The sequence below is a fragment of the Erythrolamprus reginae genome, chromosome 2 (genome assembly GCF_031021105.1).
Source record: "Erythrolamprus reginae isolate rEryReg1 chromosome 2, rEryReg1.hap1, whole genome shotgun sequence".
NCBI classification, from domain to species: domain Eukaryota; kingdom Metazoa; phylum Chordata; class Lepidosauria; order Squamata; family Dipsadidae; genus Erythrolamprus; species Erythrolamprus reginae.
Window position 1 is genome coordinate 296,068,869 of NC_091951.1, and position 20,704 is coordinate 296,089,572.

General features: G+C 35.9%; 1 protein-coding gene across 1 annotated transcript in view; it reads right to left on the bottom strand.

Annotated features, from left to right (window-relative positions):
* Window positions 1-1,885: 1,885 nt before the first annotated feature.
* Window positions 1,886-20,704, bottom strand: part of YTHDC2 (YTH N6-methyladenosine RNA binding protein C2) — a 38,997-nt gene continuing 20,178 nt past the window's right edge. The window contains exons 17-31 of the mRNA XM_070742898.1: window positions 20,450-20,532; window positions 20,200-20,305; window positions 19,605-19,724; window positions 19,219-19,491; window positions 17,306-17,432; window positions 16,131-16,336; window positions 14,939-15,134; window positions 13,648-13,757; window positions 12,326-12,618; window positions 11,278-11,340; window positions 10,086-10,263; window positions 5,387-5,590; window positions 3,884-4,066; window positions 3,503-3,605; window positions 1,886-3,075 (exon numbers count right to left, since the gene is read on the bottom strand). Coding sequence (XP_070598999.1) covers window positions 3,525-3,605; window positions 3,884-4,066; window positions 5,387-5,590; window positions 10,086-10,263; window positions 11,278-11,340; window positions 12,326-12,618; window positions 13,648-13,757; window positions 14,939-15,134; window positions 16,131-16,336; window positions 17,306-17,432; window positions 19,219-19,491; window positions 19,605-19,724; window positions 20,200-20,305; window positions 20,450-20,532 — 2,223 coding nt within the window. The 3' untranslated portion in view covers window positions 1,886-3,075; window positions 3,503-3,524. The remainder of the gene's footprint in view (window positions 3,076-3,502; window positions 3,606-3,883; window positions 4,067-5,386; window positions 5,591-10,085; window positions 10,264-11,277; window positions 11,341-12,325; window positions 12,619-13,647; window positions 13,758-14,938; window positions 15,135-16,130; window positions 16,337-17,305; window positions 17,433-19,218; window positions 19,492-19,604; window positions 19,725-20,199; window positions 20,306-20,449; window positions 20,533-20,704) is intronic.

Here is a 20,704-nt window from a genome sequence, read left to right on the forward strand (position 1 = left end):
TTCAGGTAGATGGATGTGAGCCAGTCCTGATGTCTGATGCAGCCAATCCTGAATTATAATCTTCAATTTAAAAATAATCTGTTTCCTGCTGTACAGAATAAAAAAATGCTTATTATATCTAGGCCAAATAGAAAAATTAATTCCCTGTGAGATCTTGCAGTGTGAATAGAAATGTAATTGGTCATTCTAATGAACTGATTCTAGTCCTTCATAGATATGAACCCTGTTCAGTCAATGCAGATGATAATCAGATTCAAATTCTGCATGTAATTTGCTTCCATTGCTGCCTTCATATTTCTTAATAATTGGAAACTTGATAAGCTTACTCAACTTTCTACTTTTCTCTACGCAATATGTGATAGGCATGAAGCTATACTTAACAAAGGTTCCTGCATTTACTTAAAAGTAGATTTACCTCAATAATTTAAAATGGGAAAGTCATCTTAAATTTGTAAAGAATATGATGTTTTGTTATTATTTCACTTTTGAATTGTCAATGAACAAGAGAGAGATATAGGACACATCAACACACCACACTTGCATCAAAGCTGAAATGACCTGCTTATCTTTTGTGGATGTATAAATATATATATACAGTGGTACCTCTACTTACGAACTTAATTTGTTCCGTGACCAGATTCTTAAGTAGAAAAGTTTGTAAGAAAAAGCAATTTTCTCCATAGGAATCAATGTAAAAGCAAATAAGGCATGTGATTGGGGAAACCACAGGGAGAGTGGAGGCCCTGTTTCCTCCCAGGAGATTCCTAGAGAGGCCCCATGGAGGCTTCTTCCCGCCTTGCCCGTCCCTGTTTCCTCCCAGGAGATTCCTAGAGAGGCCCCACGGAGGCTTCTCCCCACCTTTCCCAGCCCTGTTTCCTCCCAGGAGATCACTAGAGAAACCCCACAGAGGCTTCTCCCCGCCTTTCCCAGCCCTGTTTCCTCCCAGGAGATTCCTAGAGGGTGCTCCCTGCCTTTTCCAGTTACAGTTTCGGAGGCTCGGGTTTGTAAGTGGAAAATGATTCTTGCGAAGAGGCAAAAAAATCTTGAACACCCGGTTCTTATCTAGAAAAGTTTATAAGTAGAGGTCTTCTTAGGTAGAGGTACCAATGTACCATCTTGTGGCCAATGTATTGGTTGGCAGGGTGATCCTGAACCAAAGCAATTTGGCAGAAAAGTTGCATTTTTCAGGGGAAAATGTGATGTAACCACTAGCGGGTTGCTATTGGTATGGGCCACACCATAGCTCTGGTAGGGAAAATGGAGCTGTGCACACCGCTCCGTATCCCCGGCATGTGTGTGTGCACGTCTGAGTGAGGGGGCGTGCACATGCGTGAGATTTCGGCAATTTTTTGCTTCTGCACATGCATGGAAATATCGCCAAAATCTCAGGGACATGTCCCCTCGTGAGATTTTGCTTCCTGCACATGCACAGAAGCAAAATCTAGCTTGGAAGTGCATGCAGGGGACACAGAGCTCCACAGGAAGCGCAACAGTAGCGGTGGTAATTAGCAACCCTCGCCTGGAGATAATCTATACAAATGTTATGATTCCCCTGCAGGAGGAAACTGAGGAAGGACAGTAAAGAAATTTAGAGCTGATGTTGGGGAAGATATGAGTGAACCAACAGAACTGGACAAGAGATCATAGAGTTCAGAAGCTAAAGGAAGTATGAGATAAAAATCTCAAAATAACACCACTTTGTTTTTTGTCTAGTATAGGATGAGATGGAAACAAAATTATTGGCTTTCATGATTCTGTTGTTGTACACAGCTTTTGAATGTAGTTTAACAACCAACAAGTGAAGAGAGATTTGAAGGTCAATACTCTCCAATATACCGTTTAATAATTTTTTGGCAATATTACAAATTACTCCAAATCACACGCCTAAAACAAAACCATTTATTCTAAGACATCTTATTTTCAACTTAACCTTAAGATATTGATACACAATTGTTAAAATGATTTACAATTCATTAACAAGAGAATACCAAATGAATGTGGAAAAATTACAAATAATCACACTATGGATAAATATATTTATATATAAAGGAACACATGAATGAAAAAGCAACAAATGTGCTGCAGATGAAGCCTTCCCTTATAATTTCTTCCTCCATGTAGTGGTTTTGGATAAGAATTGTCATTCTTTTTTTCATTATTAGATTACAGCATGACAAATAATTAAAATGGCTCCTTAACTATTCAAACATAGCTTAGAAGTACTCAGGTACCATATCTTTAGCATGACATTTTTTCTTTCCTCTTGTTCAACTGACCCACCATTTCTCAAAACATTAGATAAAAAAACCTACAAATTGTAGTGGCCAATATCACTCTAAAAGTAAGATGCAGTAAATCAAATGAAGAGTTAAGTAAGGAGTAAGGTATTAAATAAAAATGTAAGTACAGAAAGAAAAAGAAAAAATAGAAGTACACAAAAGAATATTTTTAAAAGAAAGGAGGGAGAGAGAGAGAGAACAGTACTAGAGGCTGTTACATGGTTAATGCCACATGGTTTTTTTCAAGTGTCATTTTCTTCGATACTGAAGAAATTATTTCTGGTACAACTGTTACTAGAATATACAAAAATATCCAACTCTTCTTTTTGTGAGCTCATACTAGACAAATGTAAACTGAATGCCCTGAAACCAACTAAAGGCCTCTTTAAAATACATAGTTTGATTTGTGTTTAAATAAGAGAAGAAGCTCTCATTTGTATATTTACTGCAATTATTCCAGACCTTTAACTTTCTATGCTGCTTATTTTCCCCTGAAGAATTTCTGAACAGGATCTCATTGAAAATTTATGCATTGTAGACATATCTATTTCTCCAAAGATATATTACATATAATTACAACAATTGTTCACAGTTCACCAGGATCTTGTCTGATTTGATGTGCAAACAGTAGAACTTCCAAGGTGAAGAACAAATTTCTTAGTGGAAGTTAACAGTAGCCCCTTTAGTTCAGTCTGAGTTTGAAAAATGCCCCTGGTTTCCTTCAAACTTACTCATTATGGCATTTCTTTTCTGTATGAGCACTGATGATTTGAGTTTCCCTTCACATGAGATGCAACTGTGGTGGAGAAGGATGAAATTAAAATTTAACTATTACTTTTGCAATACATCTGCCTTCTGGTAAGATCCTGACATTTTCTCAGTTGTTTTGCAGAGATCTGCAGTACAAAATCAGGGTATTCTGGAAGAATGTCTTGGGGTATAAGTAAGTGTGACAATATCTCACAGATACATTTCCACATTAGTCTTTTTCCCCCTTTCTGCTGTTATTACTGTGATACAGTGAGCAGATGCTCTACTTCTCCCTCTTCTTGCTTTAAGTATAATGCCATGTATATACACCATTTAACATTACATTAATTATGTGTTGATGGGAGCTATTTTGTCCCAAGTCACACTTTCATCTAAATACCTTGATGTGAATCAGTAAAAGAAGAAAATTTCAACACCGTCATTTGTAATATCAACTTGGTTCTTGCACCTACCTCAAATTCTGCCCTTCTGTTTTCAGTCTGCTGTGTTTCTCTCCCCTAGAGGAATACGGTCCCATAATTGTAGTAACTGTTCACCAACCTGAGGTTCCAGCTCCTAAATGGAAGGAGGAAAAAATGTTTTGAGATTGCTAAAATTTAAATTCTGGCTTATAAAAATAGCAAATCACTTTATAAATGTAAACAGAATTGAGGCAATGGAATTCAGTATCATTTTAATAATAATGTAATAAAAAAAATTTCCCCAGAAATCAGAAGTGCAAAAGATTCCCATTTATTGCTTAAAAGAAAAACTACCTGTATCAAAACATTGTTGACAATAAAAGACTAAAAGCAGCAAGAAAATCTTATTTTATCATGTAGAAATTAGCATACCTGGCCATCTCGGCTTATCTGTACTTTCTTATTATCGTTCCAAGGATTAAGCAGATGATGAGCAAATTGAAAAGGAAGACTTTCCTTCCGGATCCATTCCACTTTGAACACTCCCCCTAAACCAGTAGAACCCCAGTCCTGACTTTTCTCACGGCCTATCTCAGAAGACATTCGAGCAAAACCCTGGGGAAATTTTAGCGAGATTAAAAATCTAAGTAAAATTTAGGTATTAATTTTCAATTCTGTGTTAAAACAATCTCTTCTAAATTATAGATAATCCTTGATTTATAATCACAATTAGAACTGGAACTTCTGTCACTGGTGGTAAGAAAGTTGTGCATGATTTTGCAACCTTTTCTGCTGTGGTCATTAAAAGTGAATCACTGTACTCATTACGCAAATTTGGCTTCCCTCGTTTATTTTGCTTATTGGAAGCCACTGGAGTGAAGGTTTAGCAGCCTAATCCAGGCAATATCCTAGGATTGCTTTGTATTGACATTACACACCATTTAACCAAATCATGTATTAGTTCTCAGCCTTCATCCCTATGTGAGCATTTATTTAGAAAAGCAGCATCCTCCCCCCAATATATACCTCTATAAAATGAATTGTGATAAAATCACAACACACATATTTACCACACTGCTATAACTAGCATTTTAATTCTATTAAGATCAATTAAAACATTTATAAAAATGAAACAATAATGTTCACAAAAATCTGTGTGTGAGGGGGGGGGGAGAGGGGGGGGAGAGGGGGAGAGAGAGAGAGAAGGGAAAACTTATCTAAATCAGCTTTTATGAAAATTTTACTGCTCATGATATAAAATTATGTTACTTTGCATTTGCAGGGAGCACATCAGGGGTGGGCTACCCCCCGGACAGGGGGAACACAGTTGGGTAGCAAAAATGGAACTACACCCCAGAGCACCCAATTTGCACTAAAAGATGTTGAAAGAAAATGCAGGGTGTCCTGCATAAGCCACGCCCACAGTGTGGTGGTAAAATTTATGGTAGCCCTTCACTGGAGTACATTTGGTCCTTGTTTAATTACCATTCATTTTCAAGGACCATTCAAAACTTAAGAAGGCACTGAACAAATGGTAGTTGCAACCACTTTTATTCTTATGGTCTTCACAGCATCCTGTTGTCACACAACTGCCATCTGCAATTTTCTTTGCTGACTCCCTGCAAGCAAATTCAATATGGAAGCCAGCAGAAGTTGGGAAACAGCAACTACATGATATCCTTGCATTTACTAATCCATGGTGATTCATTTAATGACAGCACCCGGACTGTCAGAATTTCTGTAGCTAAATGGCACAGTCATATTACATTGCACTTTGCTATGTTGCTTAGAGATAGAAATTTTTGTTCCAATTACTGTCTTTAAGTGAGAATTATCTGTATATCACAAAAGCATATTTTTTCCTGAAATTATCGACATGTAAGTAATATGTAGTGAATTGTCAATAGTCAATTTGTCAGTTTTGAAAGTTCTTACCTGAAAATGTCCTGATCCCTGAACAGAAAATACCAAGTAAACGACACTACTTTCCCAAAAAGCACGATTCAGTTTCCTCTCATTACTTGGAGTTGTAGACCAAATTCCCTTCTGTTGTGAAATCTCAAGATTCCTTAAATTGCTGCTTTTCATAATAAAGTACCGAATTGGCATATTTGGCCTTGGAGAAGGCGATTTGGAGCCCTGCAAAAAAGTTGTATTTTATAGTGCTTAGGATATATAATTATGGTTTGTAAAAACCTTAAGAACTCAGCAATTTTTGTACCATTTAATTTAAGAGCTGTCAACCAAAAGAATGAGAATCTTGTATGAATACTATATTCTCCAAATTAAGTATAAAATCAAATATAACAATCACACTGATGTTTAACTGGTGACTTTGGAACTTCAGTATAATTGCAGTATAAAATCAATACACTTTGATCCTTCTACTATGGCTTGTTATTAAGTTTCCCAAAATAGTATGTAGATCTGGAAATAGGTTTTATTTGGTCTTTTAAACATTTTACAGTCCAATTATAGCCAAGGTTTCGTAACTAAATGAGATGAGAGACTGTTCTTGATTCCTGAGCAAATTAGTATTTTGCCTCTTGGGAAAATGCAAAAAATCACAATAGCTAGAAATGTGGAATGGATTATACAATTAAGTCACTATTCCACTTCACTAAGCATTTCATTTTAGCTAATACTTGCTAACACAGTGGTTTTCTTGAATGTTTTATACCTATATTAAAGCTTTAGTAGGAGGGTGCAGTTTTATTTTATGGTGGTTAAAAAGAGGCTAGATATTTTGCATAAAATAATTTAAAAATATCCAGTAATATTAATCATCAGAAAATACCGTCAGCACTCTCATTTCTCATGCTTTATAACAAGATGTTCATATTCCATCAGCGGAATGTGGAAGTAGTCTAGGAAGAATACAAGGCAAGTCCAGCAAGTCCCAAGCATACTGTAACCTTTCTGCTTGCATGTCTATTTCAATCTTTTTTTTAAACTCTGCGTCCAATTTGCCTTCTTTATACACACTACTGTTCCTTCAGCTAATTCCATGTTTTTCAAAGTTGTCAACTTTAAAATGTGTGGACTTCAAACCACCACCACCTCAAATTCCACAGCCAGCATGCTTAAAGTTGACACGTTTGAAAAACTCTTGAGCTAATGTCTTCCTGGAATTTGTTGCTTTTTCAGCAACTGATGATAGTAGCTGCTGCCACCTTGGCAAACAAACAATTTTCTCCATGCTTGATCAACAAATGAAGTTGTAGTGTAGTACTTGAATAGGGGGGGGGAGGGGAAAGCTGGTAGTTTTGGTTCTAGTTGTGCTTTGATGTGACTAAGGTTATCTATCTTCTCCAAAGCTGTAATGAAAGCAATACCCCATCTCTTGATGCTGATGGATTAATTCCTATTTCCTCCCACGGCTTTCTTCCAGTATCATTTCTTTTTCTTTTTGTCACTGAAGCAAAAAAGAATCAAGTTGTTTCAATAATACCCTGGATAAGGTGGAGGAGAATCAGGCTGAAGGAGAGTCCAAACTGGAGAACAGTCAGTTGTAATTAAATTCAGGAACTGTGGTAAGAGCAAGTAGAAACATCCCTTCTATTTCAACTTCAGTTTTGAAAACTGACTCGTGAAGCAGATAGGGGGCATACTTCAAGCTAAATTTAAACTCAGTTCCTAACAACCAACCAGAGTTTGCTCCAATGCTTGGACTCTCCTTAGCAGCACACAGAAGAAGCAAAGATTCACATTTGCTACATAGAAATATGTAGGTTTAGATAATATGTAGGTTTAGACAAATAAATGAACATATATTAGGGGGTAGACATAAAAACGGAAACTCCTTGAAAAATCATCAAAATATCTTTTAATATGGTGTTGGTCCACCTTTTGCAGCAAATACAGCCTCAATTCTCCGAGATATTGATTCATACAAATTGTGAATTGTTTCCAAAGGAATTTTAGCCCATTCTTCAGTTAAAGCACCCTCTAGCTTTTAGAGACGATGGTGGTGGAAATCGACTTCTTACTTGAATCTCTAAAATCGACCATAAATGCTCAATAATGTTGAGGTCTGGTGATTGTGGTGGCCAGATGAGATGCTGAAATTCATTAGAATGTTCCTCATGCCATTCTTTAACACTTCTTGCTCTATGGATTTGTGCATTATCATTTTGAAAGATGGCATCCCCCACAGGAAACAGTTCTTGAACCATAGGATAAATTTGGCCGGCCAAAATTCCGAAATAGTGATGCTTTTAATTCTTTTTTGAAGGGAAATCATTGGCCTGGCGGATTTCCAAGAAATAGCACCGCAGATCATCACTGAACCCCTGCCATGTTTGACGGTTGGGAGAAGGCAGTCTGGATGAAATGATTATTTTGGCTGTCTCGAGACATAAACATGGTCAGAGATCAGAAAAAGGGTAAACGATGATTCGTCAGAGAAAATCACATTTTGCCACTGCTCAAGGGACCATTTCTGGTGGTTTCTACACCACTCTAAATGCTTTGAAACATTTGTCTTCGCAAGCAGAGATTTTCTAATTTCAGCTCTTCCGTGGAATCCAGACTTGTGAAGCTCCCTTCGAACAGTTTTTGTGGAAACTGGATTCTATACATGTCTATTGAGCTCTGCAGTGATTTTAGGAGCTGTGGTCTTGCGATCCGCTCTAACAATTCGCTTTAGAGTCCGACGGTCTCTCAGACAACTTCGACCAGACCTGTGCTTGGCTGAGGACGTTTTCCCTTCTCTTTCAAAAGCAGTCATAACTTTTGAGACATTACCTCTTGAAACACCAAACATTTGGGCACTTTGTGAGACTGATGAAAATGTGCCTTCTCTGTCATTGTCCCAAATGGAAACCCCCAAAGTTGTCTGGTGCCCACTCTCCTGGGATTCTAACAGACCCTTAAGAGCTCTGTTATCAGGCCTTGCAGTAGTGCCTGCCATTCGAGCACCAACAATTTGGCCTCTTTGAAAGTCTGAGAGATCTGCCATTTCTAGAAGGTTATAAGCAATTTCCTTAAATTTCTGTTTTAAAAAAAGGTACCGTATATACTCGAGTATAAGCCGAGTTTTTCAGCCCAAAAAATGGGCTGAAAAACACAACCTCGGCTTATACTCGGGTCATTGACAAAGTCACCACACGAGGGCGCCATTGCTTGAGCCAGAGCGAGGAGGCACCAGCTTTTGTCCCCTCTCGCACACCGTAGTTCCTCTCCCTGGCTCAAGCAAAGGAGGCAGCCATTTGCTCCAACCGAGAGGGGAAAAAAAGCAATGGGAAGCCGGTGAGGTTGTGTGTGTGTGTGTGTGTATGCCCCCTCTCCCCCCCACCGTGAAAAAAGCCAGCTACCTCTTGCTGAAACCCAGAGGCTTTTTTTTTTACTCCCTGTGTGTATTTGTCAACAGGTTTACAGTAACTATTCCTTGCTCTCTCTGAATCCCCCTCCTTTGAAAGGATTTAAACTGTTTAAAAAATGGTATTTTGTGGTAGTTGCTGTCCTTGCTTGGATAGGATCTAATAATGTGCTATGAGGCAGAGCTAGACAGGAATTCTTTTTCTATCTGTCTATCTTTCTATCTATCTATTTTTCTATCTATCTATTTTTCTATCTATCTATCTATCTATCTATATCTATTCCTATCTATCTATCTATCTATCTATTTTTCTATCTTTCTATCTATCTATTTTTCTATCTCTCTATTTTTCTTTCTATCTATCTATCTATCTATCTATCTGTATCTATTTCTATCTATCTATCTATCTATCTATCTATCTATTTTTCTATCTGTCTGTCTGTCTGTCTGTCTATCTATCTATCTCTATCTATCTATCTATCTATCTATCTATCTATTTAGTTTTCTATGCTGATAACCTCACAGCAGCTAATGCTGAAGCTCTTCTTTGGATACACTTATTTGTTTGTTTGTTTGTTTATTTATTTAATTGGATTTGTATGCCATCCCTCTCTAAGGACTCAGGGTGGCTCACAGCATATATAAAAACAGAACAATAATGTAAATCCAATTAATGATGAGAAGGAATCCAGTTTTGAAGGATTTTAACTCTTAGGTTTTAGCTTTGTTGCTGATCGAGCTACTTTTTTTACTTTTTAATTTATTGTTAATATTGTTAATTTGTTTACCCTCTTTTAAATTTACAGAGCTAGTTTACTGGTTTTCTTTAAAATAAATATTCTAAAACATGTCTCAATTAATGTAATTTTATTGTTTTCCATTTTTATAAGTTACCAGTAGCCACTGCATTTTCTAACCTCGGCTTATACTCGGGTCAATACGTTTTCCCAGTTTTTGTGGCAAAAATTGGTGCCTCGGCTTATACTCGGGTCGGCTTATACTCGAGTATATACGGTAGTTTAAAAAAACATATAAAATAACAGAATTTTAAAAAACCAAAAAACCCTCATTAAAACATGTCAAGTTTTGATTGATTTGAACATGTTCAAACATCATGATGCCAAAAAGTCAAGTGTTTCTATCCCCGTACATTACAATACATATTAAGATATACTATACAAAAATATTGAAAATTTAAAAGGATTCACAAACTTTTAATTATCGCAGTAGACTTATTTTAGCTTGGTGTTTGATTTTAGCCAATGTTCTTCAGTTTGCATTATTTTTTTACTAGGATTTAAAAGTACTATATACCTTCCCAGATGATGGAGGAGAAGGACTGGCACAGGGACTGGGATAACTGATACTATCTGTAGATTTCACAGATGTTTGGTCTGCCCTGTCATCTGTACTTCGTTTGGAATGCACAACACCCCTTTCTTTGTATTTCAATGGTTGGTGAAATGCTGGAGATGTAGATTTCATTAAGACTCTGTAAATAAAAAGCAAAATGCAACATTTAATAGAAATAAACTGTGTTTCTAATCAGAAATACTGCAGCTTTAGTGTTGTTTTAAAAGGAATTCTGCAGGAGTCCTTTTATTTTCAAATCTATCAGACTAAGCAATTTTATATGCACTTATACAAGACCATCTCCTCATTGTAATATAGCAAAAATTATGTGGCGTAACCATATCTGGTATTAGGTAAATAGTTCAGAACCATAGAAATACTTAACTGTTTCCAAAGTATTTCTGGGATCTGTCATTATGAAGCTAGGTTTAAGTTTTGATAATGGGAAAAAATTGATGTACAGTGATCCCTCTATTATCGCGAGGGTTCTGTTCCAAGACCCCTCGCGATAATCGATTTTTCGCGATGTAGGGTTGCGGAAGTAAAAACACCATCTGCGCATGCGCGCCCTTTTTTCTATGGCCGCGCATGTGTAGATGGTGGAGTTTGCGTTCCCCGCCGCCCACGCAAAGGGGAAACCCCGATTCGGCTCCTCGCTACTGCTGCGCTACCGAGCAGATCAGCTGCTAGGCGGCCGAAGGAACCTTCCCTGGGTCTTCCCCCTCTTGCTGGCGGGCGGGCGAGCGGCGGGCATCAGCGAGGAGCCGGGGTTTCCCCTTTGCGTGGGCGGCCGGGAAGACCCAGGTTGGGGGTTCGGGGGGGTGCTGGGAAGCCCCCCAGGCCGGCTGCGACCTTTTAAAACAGCCGCGCCGCTTCCCAGCTGACTCCCGAAGCCAAACCTGGAAGTGGTTTTTTTAAAATTAATATTTTTTTAAAAATCGCGATATAGCGTTTCGCGAAGATCGAGATCGCGAAACTCGAGGGATCACTGTAGTACATACTGTTACCTAATATCATCAGAGCCCATAATCTGAGATACCCTAAAGATATTCTTGGGCTTCCTACAAAGTTACCATACTTTCCTGGGAAAATAACAATACTATTGCTACTGTAAATGTAATATTTAAAAGAAGTATTGTAAGAGAAACATTACCTTAATATTGTATTGTTTTGCTCTTTGTTTATATCATAGCTTAAAGTTGCTTTGGGAGTATTTCTGAAAGAGAAAAAAAAAGCCTAAGTACATTTCAGGTATTATCATGATTGTCATCACTATGGCTGCCTACTCCAAAAAAGACTTTGCACAGCTTATAATATCCAAATACACGGTTGAAGATTAAAAGCATGAAACAAGACATGGAAGCAGGGACTAAAAACAACAGTAACAACAAAAACATGGCAGGGACACCCCCGCCCCCCAATATGCTACTCCAAGGCCTGATAACAGACCTCTTAAGAGTCTTCTAGAATCCCAAGAGAGTGGGCACCAGACAACTTTGGCAGTTGCCATTTGGGACAATGACAGAGAAGGCACATTTTCATCAGTCCCACAAAATCGCAATACATCTCAATCGCTATCAATAGTCTAATCAAGACTATTAGGTAGAAACTATTTTCAAAATGTTTTAAATTCTGTGGCTTGAATACAATGTTCCAAAGATACCAAACTACCTTTATATTTGTGCTGAGAAGATGCCTGTTTAACACAAATGAGACATTCAGCTTTAAGCAGGAAAAGATATATAATGAGGGATCTTTTATATAGATTTATATATACACTACTTGTATGCAAACATATCTCAACATAGAACTAGCAGAATCTTCCTATATATAATATAGCATGTTTTTAAATTGTTAGGAAAATAATTATTTGATAGAGTCTGAAGAAAACTATGCACTTTAATCAATATTTTAATTAATGAAAACAAAGCAATAAAAGAAACAGATTTAGCTAGTACTGAAATATCCATCCATCCATCCCTCTATTTCATTCAACTGCAGGATTATGCTTTTAGAAGAGCAAACAGCAACCAGATGCCTTAATTCACATTTTACAAATGACATAGGTTACGTAGCATAACAAACATCTTCCTGAAAGAAACACTAACACACACTTCAAAAGAAAAAACAAAAAACTATTTTCCCATTTATTATTGGGGCTCTAAAAATGGCTTTCCCCGTGTAAAGTTTGAGATATTAACCTTTCTGCATTAAAGGCATCATCTGCAAACTCTGATTCTCCTGAACTTTTTCGACTGGTGTTTGATCTCCAAGAAGATGCTAAGGGAAGTTCTTCAGATGACATAGGTCTAGGTCTTTGCCCAATTCCTGAAGGTTGCTGCAGACCTGCAGATTGTTCTTCAGTGCTCAAAACCGCAATGATTGCTCGTATTGTTGCTTCATCAACTTGAGACCATGGCTTTGAAGGAGCTCTCATACGTCGCAGAAATAAACTATGCCATTTTTGTCTTAACTGCAAGAGGAGGGTAGCAGCCTGTTTTAAAAAAAACACAAGTTTTATTTTTGCCCACATACCTTTGATGCTTTTTTGAAACTTGACAATTCAGATACAAGTAACTGTACAAACTGAACTTTCTACATCTCCAATACTATTAACTGAACTGAATGACAAATACAACATCTATGATAGGAATCATAAACATACTATATAGAAACATAGAAGTCTGACGGCAGAAAAAGACCTCATGGTCCATCTTTTTACACTATTTTCTGTATTTTATCTTACAATGGATATATGTTTATCCCATGCATGTTTAAATTCAGTTACTGTGGATTTATCTACCACGTCTGCTGGAAGTTTGTTCCAAGGATCTACTACTCTTTCAGTAAAATAATATTTTCTCATGTTGCTTTTGATCTTTCCCCCAACTAACTTCAGATTGTGTCCCCTTGTTCTTGTGTTCACTTCCCTATTAAAAATACTTCCCTCCTGGACCTTATTTAACCCTTTAACATGTTTGCATTCCATACTTTTCCCATGAAATAGATATTTTGCTGCATTATTTTTCTTTTTTTACATGTGAACGTGAACATTTGCAAATCTACAGCCAATAATTTGCATCCTCAAATATAGGGAAAATACAAAAGATCTGAAAGCAAACTGGACTTTCATTTCCTTGAATGGATAGCTAGAAAATAACCAAAATACAAAAGAAAGAAAAGTAAATATATGAACACCATCAACATTGAACTTTTATTGTCTAATATGAATTGGTACCCAGCAGCATACTGACAAAGGGCAAAAAATCCACTTAGCAGTCAGAGCTCTTTGAAGATTTAATCTACTCTCTTTTAAACCATTGTATGCCAATGGCCATTGCCTCATGCTGTGGCAATAAAATTACACAGTTAAATGCAAGATGCTACAAAAATTCCACCAATTTACTGAAATACAGAAGTACAGGTTTTTTCCCCCACAGATCTACATTTGGAATCCTTTAAGCAAACATTTCTCTTGGGAAAAAAACCTTTATTAAATGTTTCTTTTTAAGCAATCAGTTACCTCTGGATCTAACTTGAAATTGAGCCAGTCGTCTAATTTTAAAGCAGCCAAGTTTGCAGTGGTTCGATCCTCCATTTCACTATCACTGCTATCATTAGGGACACCATCAACTATATTAGAAAACAAGGATCCTATGTATTAGTCATTTAAAAATAATATTTAAATTAATAATTTGAGATGTTAATGTTTAATCTGCACTAAGAACTCCCTAAAGTAAACATTCAATTTCCCTAAAATGCAAAGTGATAGAACCATTTTTTTTCCAGGAAAGAGAAAGCATTTCTGGAATCCATATACTATGCAACTTGTATATACAATCATATTCATTTACTTAGCAAATTAGTTCACTTAACTAGAACAATCATGATTATTGAGACTTATACAACTTTTTAAAGAATATATTGTACGGAAAGGGGCGGCATACAAATCAAATCAAATCAATCAATCAATCAATCAATAAATAAATAAATAAATTGATAGAAAATACCAGAAATTTAGAGCTGTATAATTACTATGAAAGATAAGTTATTTCAAAAATAATATAGAAATATTATACTCATACTATTATACAATCATGTTTAATTTTTATAATTAGAAATGAAATCAGGACTGTATATATATATATACACTTGCAGACAAATAAAATAAATAAATAAATATAAAATTACAATTGTTCATATTGTTATCATGTATGGAGACCACATTTTACAGTCACAATAAACTCAACTTGCTGTGAATTAGACCCAATATGTGAAAAACTATTCAATATGTCTAATAATATATACAGTAACTTGATTTTATTCTGGAATTATTTCCTAATCAATGTTAATACAATATAGCTCACACTACAATAGCACACTCTATTTATGTCCAGGTGTTTAGCAATAATTTGAAATTACAACACTTTTCCGCCTCCAAGCTACTTACAACCCAGTGTCTAAGTTATAGCTGCTGCAGTGTCCTCTATAATCACATTCACAAAATTCAGGCTGATTCCTCCCTATAACTAACTGCAGGGAAACTGCAGCAACTTCCAGTTTATTCACCCTAATCTTGCTCCAACTGGTCCCCACAGGGCTTGAGCCTGTTTTCTACCCCGCCGACTCCCACACCCACCCCATCATCCATTTTTCTTTCATCCAACACATTAAAAATCATGTTTAGATTTACACTGTATAACACATATAACCAAAATAACCTGTTAGTTATGTTTACATTTTGATCCAGTAGTTTAAACATTAATTTTCAATGATAGTTTAAAATATAAATTAAAGGAATACAAATAGCCTACCTCGGAAAGAAGAAGGCTCCTGTAAAGCATTACTTGGCAACCTAGCTGATCCACAGAAGAGGGCCACTGTGACTGGAGTCACAACTGAGCAGCACCTGATATTAGCTATTCGATGGGCTCGAGTCATTTCATCATATATAAGCCAATCGGTGGGAAGTGCCTGAATAGCTGCTACTTGGCCATTTGCAGGAGGAATCTGTTAGCAGTCCAACAAAGTGGTTTGGTTCAGCATAATAAAAGAGGCAATTTGAAAACATTCACTTTAAACTATATTGCACAAATTAAGAAGAAAAGAATTAGGATCATTTAATGTTCTCAAATTAATCTAAGCAGCTGTAGAGTTTTGTTAAAAATTTTAGGCAGGAAATTACTTTTACTTTCCTGAAAGCCAAATAATCTATTTGTATTTTAGAACTGAATATCGTACAACAAAAAAATGCTGTAAAATAACAAATGTAACAAATCTATGAAATTGCCTTAATAAGATTAAAGGAAATCAATGTAGATTTTAATTAGAAGAAAATTGGATATCTAGATGACAAAATTAGAGGTCAAGGTTGCGAGGTTTGATAAATACCAGAAGTAATTAATTTGGAACCAGTAATTTTGGGGGGGCAATTATATATGTTTTACTAACTTGAAACTGTTTTTATTGTAATATGAAGGTATTTTGAAATGTATTAAAAAAGTTTTTATGGAGCAAAAAAATAATAATTATACCCCACCCCCCCAAAAAAGAAAATTCATAAATATGTCTCTGAAATCACCAAGAGTCACATTCCATTTTTTAAAAACTTTATCTTTTCACTTGTCTTCTAAACAGAAATTAATCAATAGTTCAAGTCTTTAATCTCCCTCCAAGCTGTTCAATTAGTAAACTAGTTTTCACTTTTCACATTTAGTTAAATGTTTTAAAGCCTGGTAAATTATGCAAGAAATCATCATGGGAAAAGGTATCCCAAACATTTGGGCAGTGAGTTGCCCATGGATCTGGAACTGCTCTCCCCCACAAGCCTGAATAGCAAGGCGTGCAAAGCTCTTGAAAAAAATGATGCATCGCAAAGTATACTAGAATGAGCCAAATGTAAAACTAAGAACAAACTTAATTTGGGCCTCAGTAACTATGTTGAGGGCTATCTCCAATTCTTTCTTCCCATAGGCCAGAACTGTGACCCTAATGATTTTATCTTACCTTTTTATACTGGGGCTGGCTAAGAACAGATGTAGGATGAAAACGGACTTTTTTCTCCTTTGGTCCAGTCAAAACTACATTCTCTCTGTCAACATGAACAATATTTGGATACATTCCAGCTACTAAGGCTCCTTTAACTACAGCCCAATTTTCTGAGTTTGTATTCACATCTCTTATATCACCACCACCTCTGGCTCTAACAAAACCTGACAAACAAACAAATAAATAGTTAATTATTTTTAAAAAACAATTCTATTTCTTGTACTCATCTACCAGACTAAGATAGTTTCTTAACTTTCCCTTTGTTTTTAAGATATATGAACTACTGTATACCTTTAGCACAGATGAATTCTACTGAAAAACAGATATTAGGAGATTTGCTCTCCACTTTATTTGACCGGTTTGTATTTGCCTTTTTGTAACTTAACATCATACAAATTGTTGAGGTTAGGCAGATTTGTAAACTTATGTAATTCCGAACCTTTCATAAAATACTTTTTCACCATTAGCAGTTCTACAATGGCGTTTCTAATCCAATTAGAGATACTTATGAATTAGCTATAAATTCAGAAAATGTAGTCTGGAATTACTGTTCCTTAAATTAAACAATGAACAAAAAGCAATTTCTAAAAGTTTTTCTAACAGATGTTCAGAAAATTACATAAAACTGTAATTCATTCCACTCTTCAAACATTTTCCCATTTCCCTCTGCCCTAATTAAAATAACATAAAAATAGGAACTTTTAACTTGAATAGAAGAAACTACTTTTGAACATGAAAATGAAGTATATTTTTGTGGAGTATTCTGAGCCACTAGATAGGCAAATCCCACCCCCACCCCCGGAAAACCTAGCTGAAATGAAAATAATTAATCATAGACAAAATTAAAACAATTAATAATTTTTTAAGAAAGAACTATATTTTTTATTATTTTCCATGTGACTATTAAACTACATGTAACAACCATTATCCCTTTATTTTGTATTAGGAAACTAAAGTAATATGTAATATGTGTCTCAATACTGAATACTGCAATGTGGCTTGAATAAATTACAGTTTATTCTTTCAAATATACCAAATTAAATGCAGTAAGGAAAGTTGTGGCTTTCTACATATGGAACCAAGAGAAGGTTTTTGTTATTATTTATCATTATTATGAATATACAGATTTGTACCTGATGCTCTCAGCTGCCCAAGCAACTGTGTTCTCATTCCTATGATAATTTCCATGGTTGCTTGAGAAAGAAAGTTCTTCTCACAAAAAGCTCTTTCCCAGCCGTCACTTCGTGCTTTCTGCCATGCCTGCCAAATATGGTGGTTTAAAAATGCTTAGAACAATAGGATAGAGAGAGAGGTGAGATAGATAGATAGATAGATAGATAGATAGATAGATAGATAGATAGATAGATAGATATAGAGAAAGATATATAATATAATCCCTTAATTTTCAAATTCAGCAAAAAAACACTATGTGACACACACACACACACACACACACACACACACACACATATATATATATATATATATATATATATATATATATATAGAGAGAGAGAGAGAGAGAGATACAGGATAGACAGAGAGACAGCGAGACAGACAGACAGACAGACAGAGATAGACTGCCTGGCTGCCTGACCTACTGATTGACTGACGGCTACATATTCAGTGGCCTAACCCCTTTCCAAATTACCAAAAATAATGTATTGCTTCCTATCTCTCAAACTTACAATAATAGACATCCAATGTGTAGGCAGAAGATCAAATTAATAAATCCTTAATTCAAAAGGCAAAAAGAATTGCACTTTCTCTGAGGCAATTTACTAGGATTTGCAGAAGTCTTCCAAAACTATATTCCCCTGAGGGAAGAAAAATCACCAAAAGTCCCTATAGCCACAGAGTACATTTGGAAAATAAAACTGACAGGAGCAATTTCCCACACAGCAATGGAAAGAGCACTTCACTCTTCATTGCTCTTGAACACTTTTCAAATCAAACAATCTTGAGCCCTCCATTAACCTTTTCTTACATGCTGCAAATAAACCAAAGGATAGCTCTATAGCAATGCTTTTTTATACCTAAGAAGAGATGTCCTTTCCCTATTATTATTATTATTATTATTATTATTATTATTATTATTATTATTATTATTTATTGGATTTGTATGCCGCCCCTCTCCGGAGACTCGGGGCTGCTAACAGCAATAGTAAGACAGCGTACAATAATAATCCAATAATAAAAACGATTAAAACCCCATTAATATAAAAACCAAACATACATACAGACATACCATGCATAACATTGTAAAGGCCTAGGGGGAAAGAGTATCTCAATTCCCCCAGGCCTGGGGGCAGAGGTGGGTTTTAAGTAGCTTACGAAAGGCAAGGAGGGTGGAGGCAATTCTAATCTCTGGGGGGAGTTGGTTCCAGAGGGCCGGGGCCACCACAGAGAAGGCTCTTCCCCTGGGTCCCGCCAAGCGGCATTGTTTAGTTGACGGGACCCGGAGAAGACCCACTCTGTGGGATCTAACTGGTCGCTGGGATTCGTGCAGCAGAAGGCGGTCCCTGAGATAATCTGGTCCAATAATCTTTACAGTTGTTTTTCTATTATTATTTCAACTAATACAGGGTTTAAAAAATGAAAATAAGATGCCTATTTTTACCTAGTTTTAAGGAAAATTTAAAAGTTTCATCAATTGATCTAACCATATTACAGCATTACAGGAACCAGAACTACAAGCTGAAGAGGTTCCCACTTTTAACACAGGTTAGAGATGAAAGTCTTGAAAGCGATGAAGAAAAAGCAGAGAATACACATAGAACCAATGTAATACTATTGTCTTTTGCCAGCTGGCAACAATGAAAAAAAGGAAAGGAATAGCAGATGGCAAACAGAGGCTAGCTGGCAGCAATGAAAAGGAGACAGGAACTGACAACAACATAGATTAGGTTTTCAAGAGCTCTGCCCTAATTATATTATTCCTTAGGTAACTTTTCAAAACAATTTGATCTAGCTAAAATAGCTCATCTGTTTCATATAATCAAACATGAATTGTTAAATGTCTTTTTAGTAAATAAACATACACTACCTGGAAAGCCCGAAGAAGGGCCATATGGTCACTAAATGTTCCCGCAGTAAATCGTTTTCTACACAGCATGGCTGCACGTTTTTGAGAAGCCTGTGTGGGTAGCACAAAAGGATCCCGATACGCAAGTGTGCAAGCAATTGTCAGAATAGGATCCAGGCACTTCAGAACCACAGCGCACAGCACCATTTTCCCAAGATGGGGTTCTACAGGTAAGTCAGCCAAATGATAGCCAAGTTCTGTTAAATCTTCCCAGGTGTCCATAGCATCTATGGTCTATTGAAACAAATTGTAAGCAATGTTGTAGACATACATGCATAATCCGAAATCTTTTCTGGGCCGTAATTAAAGTTCAAATTCAAGTTAGTTTTTTCATTCTATGTACTCACCTTAAGTATCTGCACAGCATTTCTCACAATTAAAGCAGGAGGTGGCTCTGGAGCTTTCATTAAGAAGTCAGCGATTGGACAATTGATGGGAGCTAGCAATTTTGTATGTAAACAAAGCTCCTATAATGTAAAGATATGTGTTTCAGATCATGACTTCATTTATAGCATAATCTTATATAAGTCCACTTAGATGTCAGTGATAGAATAAAGTGTTTATTTTTCTCCTTATTTTTCCCATTATAGTAACTTCAGCTCTTCTCTGAGGGAGATGAGTGGTTCAGAAATATACATAAATAAAAATAAATAAAAACTAGTCTGATTGAAAAAAAATATTCCAAAACACTAGTTCAACAATTCTTGAACTTAATTGATAAAAATATCCAAAAGTAAAAGAAATGAACTTTTCTTTAATTACCATTTCTAAATTAAGACTAATAAAAAGTGAATCGGGACATTTGTTGACTTTCAAAAATTGTGCTAAGCCTCTCTAGCTGAAAGATTAATTTGAGCCCAATCCTCATAAGTGATACAACAAATCACAATTCAACTCAAGCACAGTATTACAAGGCTTAACAAGAAAATAAAAATTACTCACTTGTAGAGGCATTCTTAGAAGTTCAGGTGTCTGAAATTCCAACATATTTTGAAATCTTAACCTGCTGAAAAGTCTGAAACAAATTCCAGGTCGACAACGTCCTGCCCTTAGAAGTAAAACATGATTTAACTTATATTAAATTTATTTCTTGCTAGGTCTAAAAAATAGTTTTTTTTAATAATGTATCTTTAAAAATATGTCTAATATCTCTAATGCAAGCCTAAGAAAAATATTTTAATAGTTTCATTACCTGCCCTTCCTCTGAACAGCACTTGCTTTAGAAATCCACACCATTTTAAGCATAGTTACACAATTCAGTGCATCAAAGGACTTCTAGGAAGTTAAGAAAAATCTACATTATAAAACATCAGTTTATTTATTAGTTACAATTATAATCCTCTAACTCTTGGCAATTAACATAATATAAATATGAACACCAAATTAGTAATTAAGATATAATAATATTACACACACACACAAACACACATGTAGTCTCCTTTCCTTT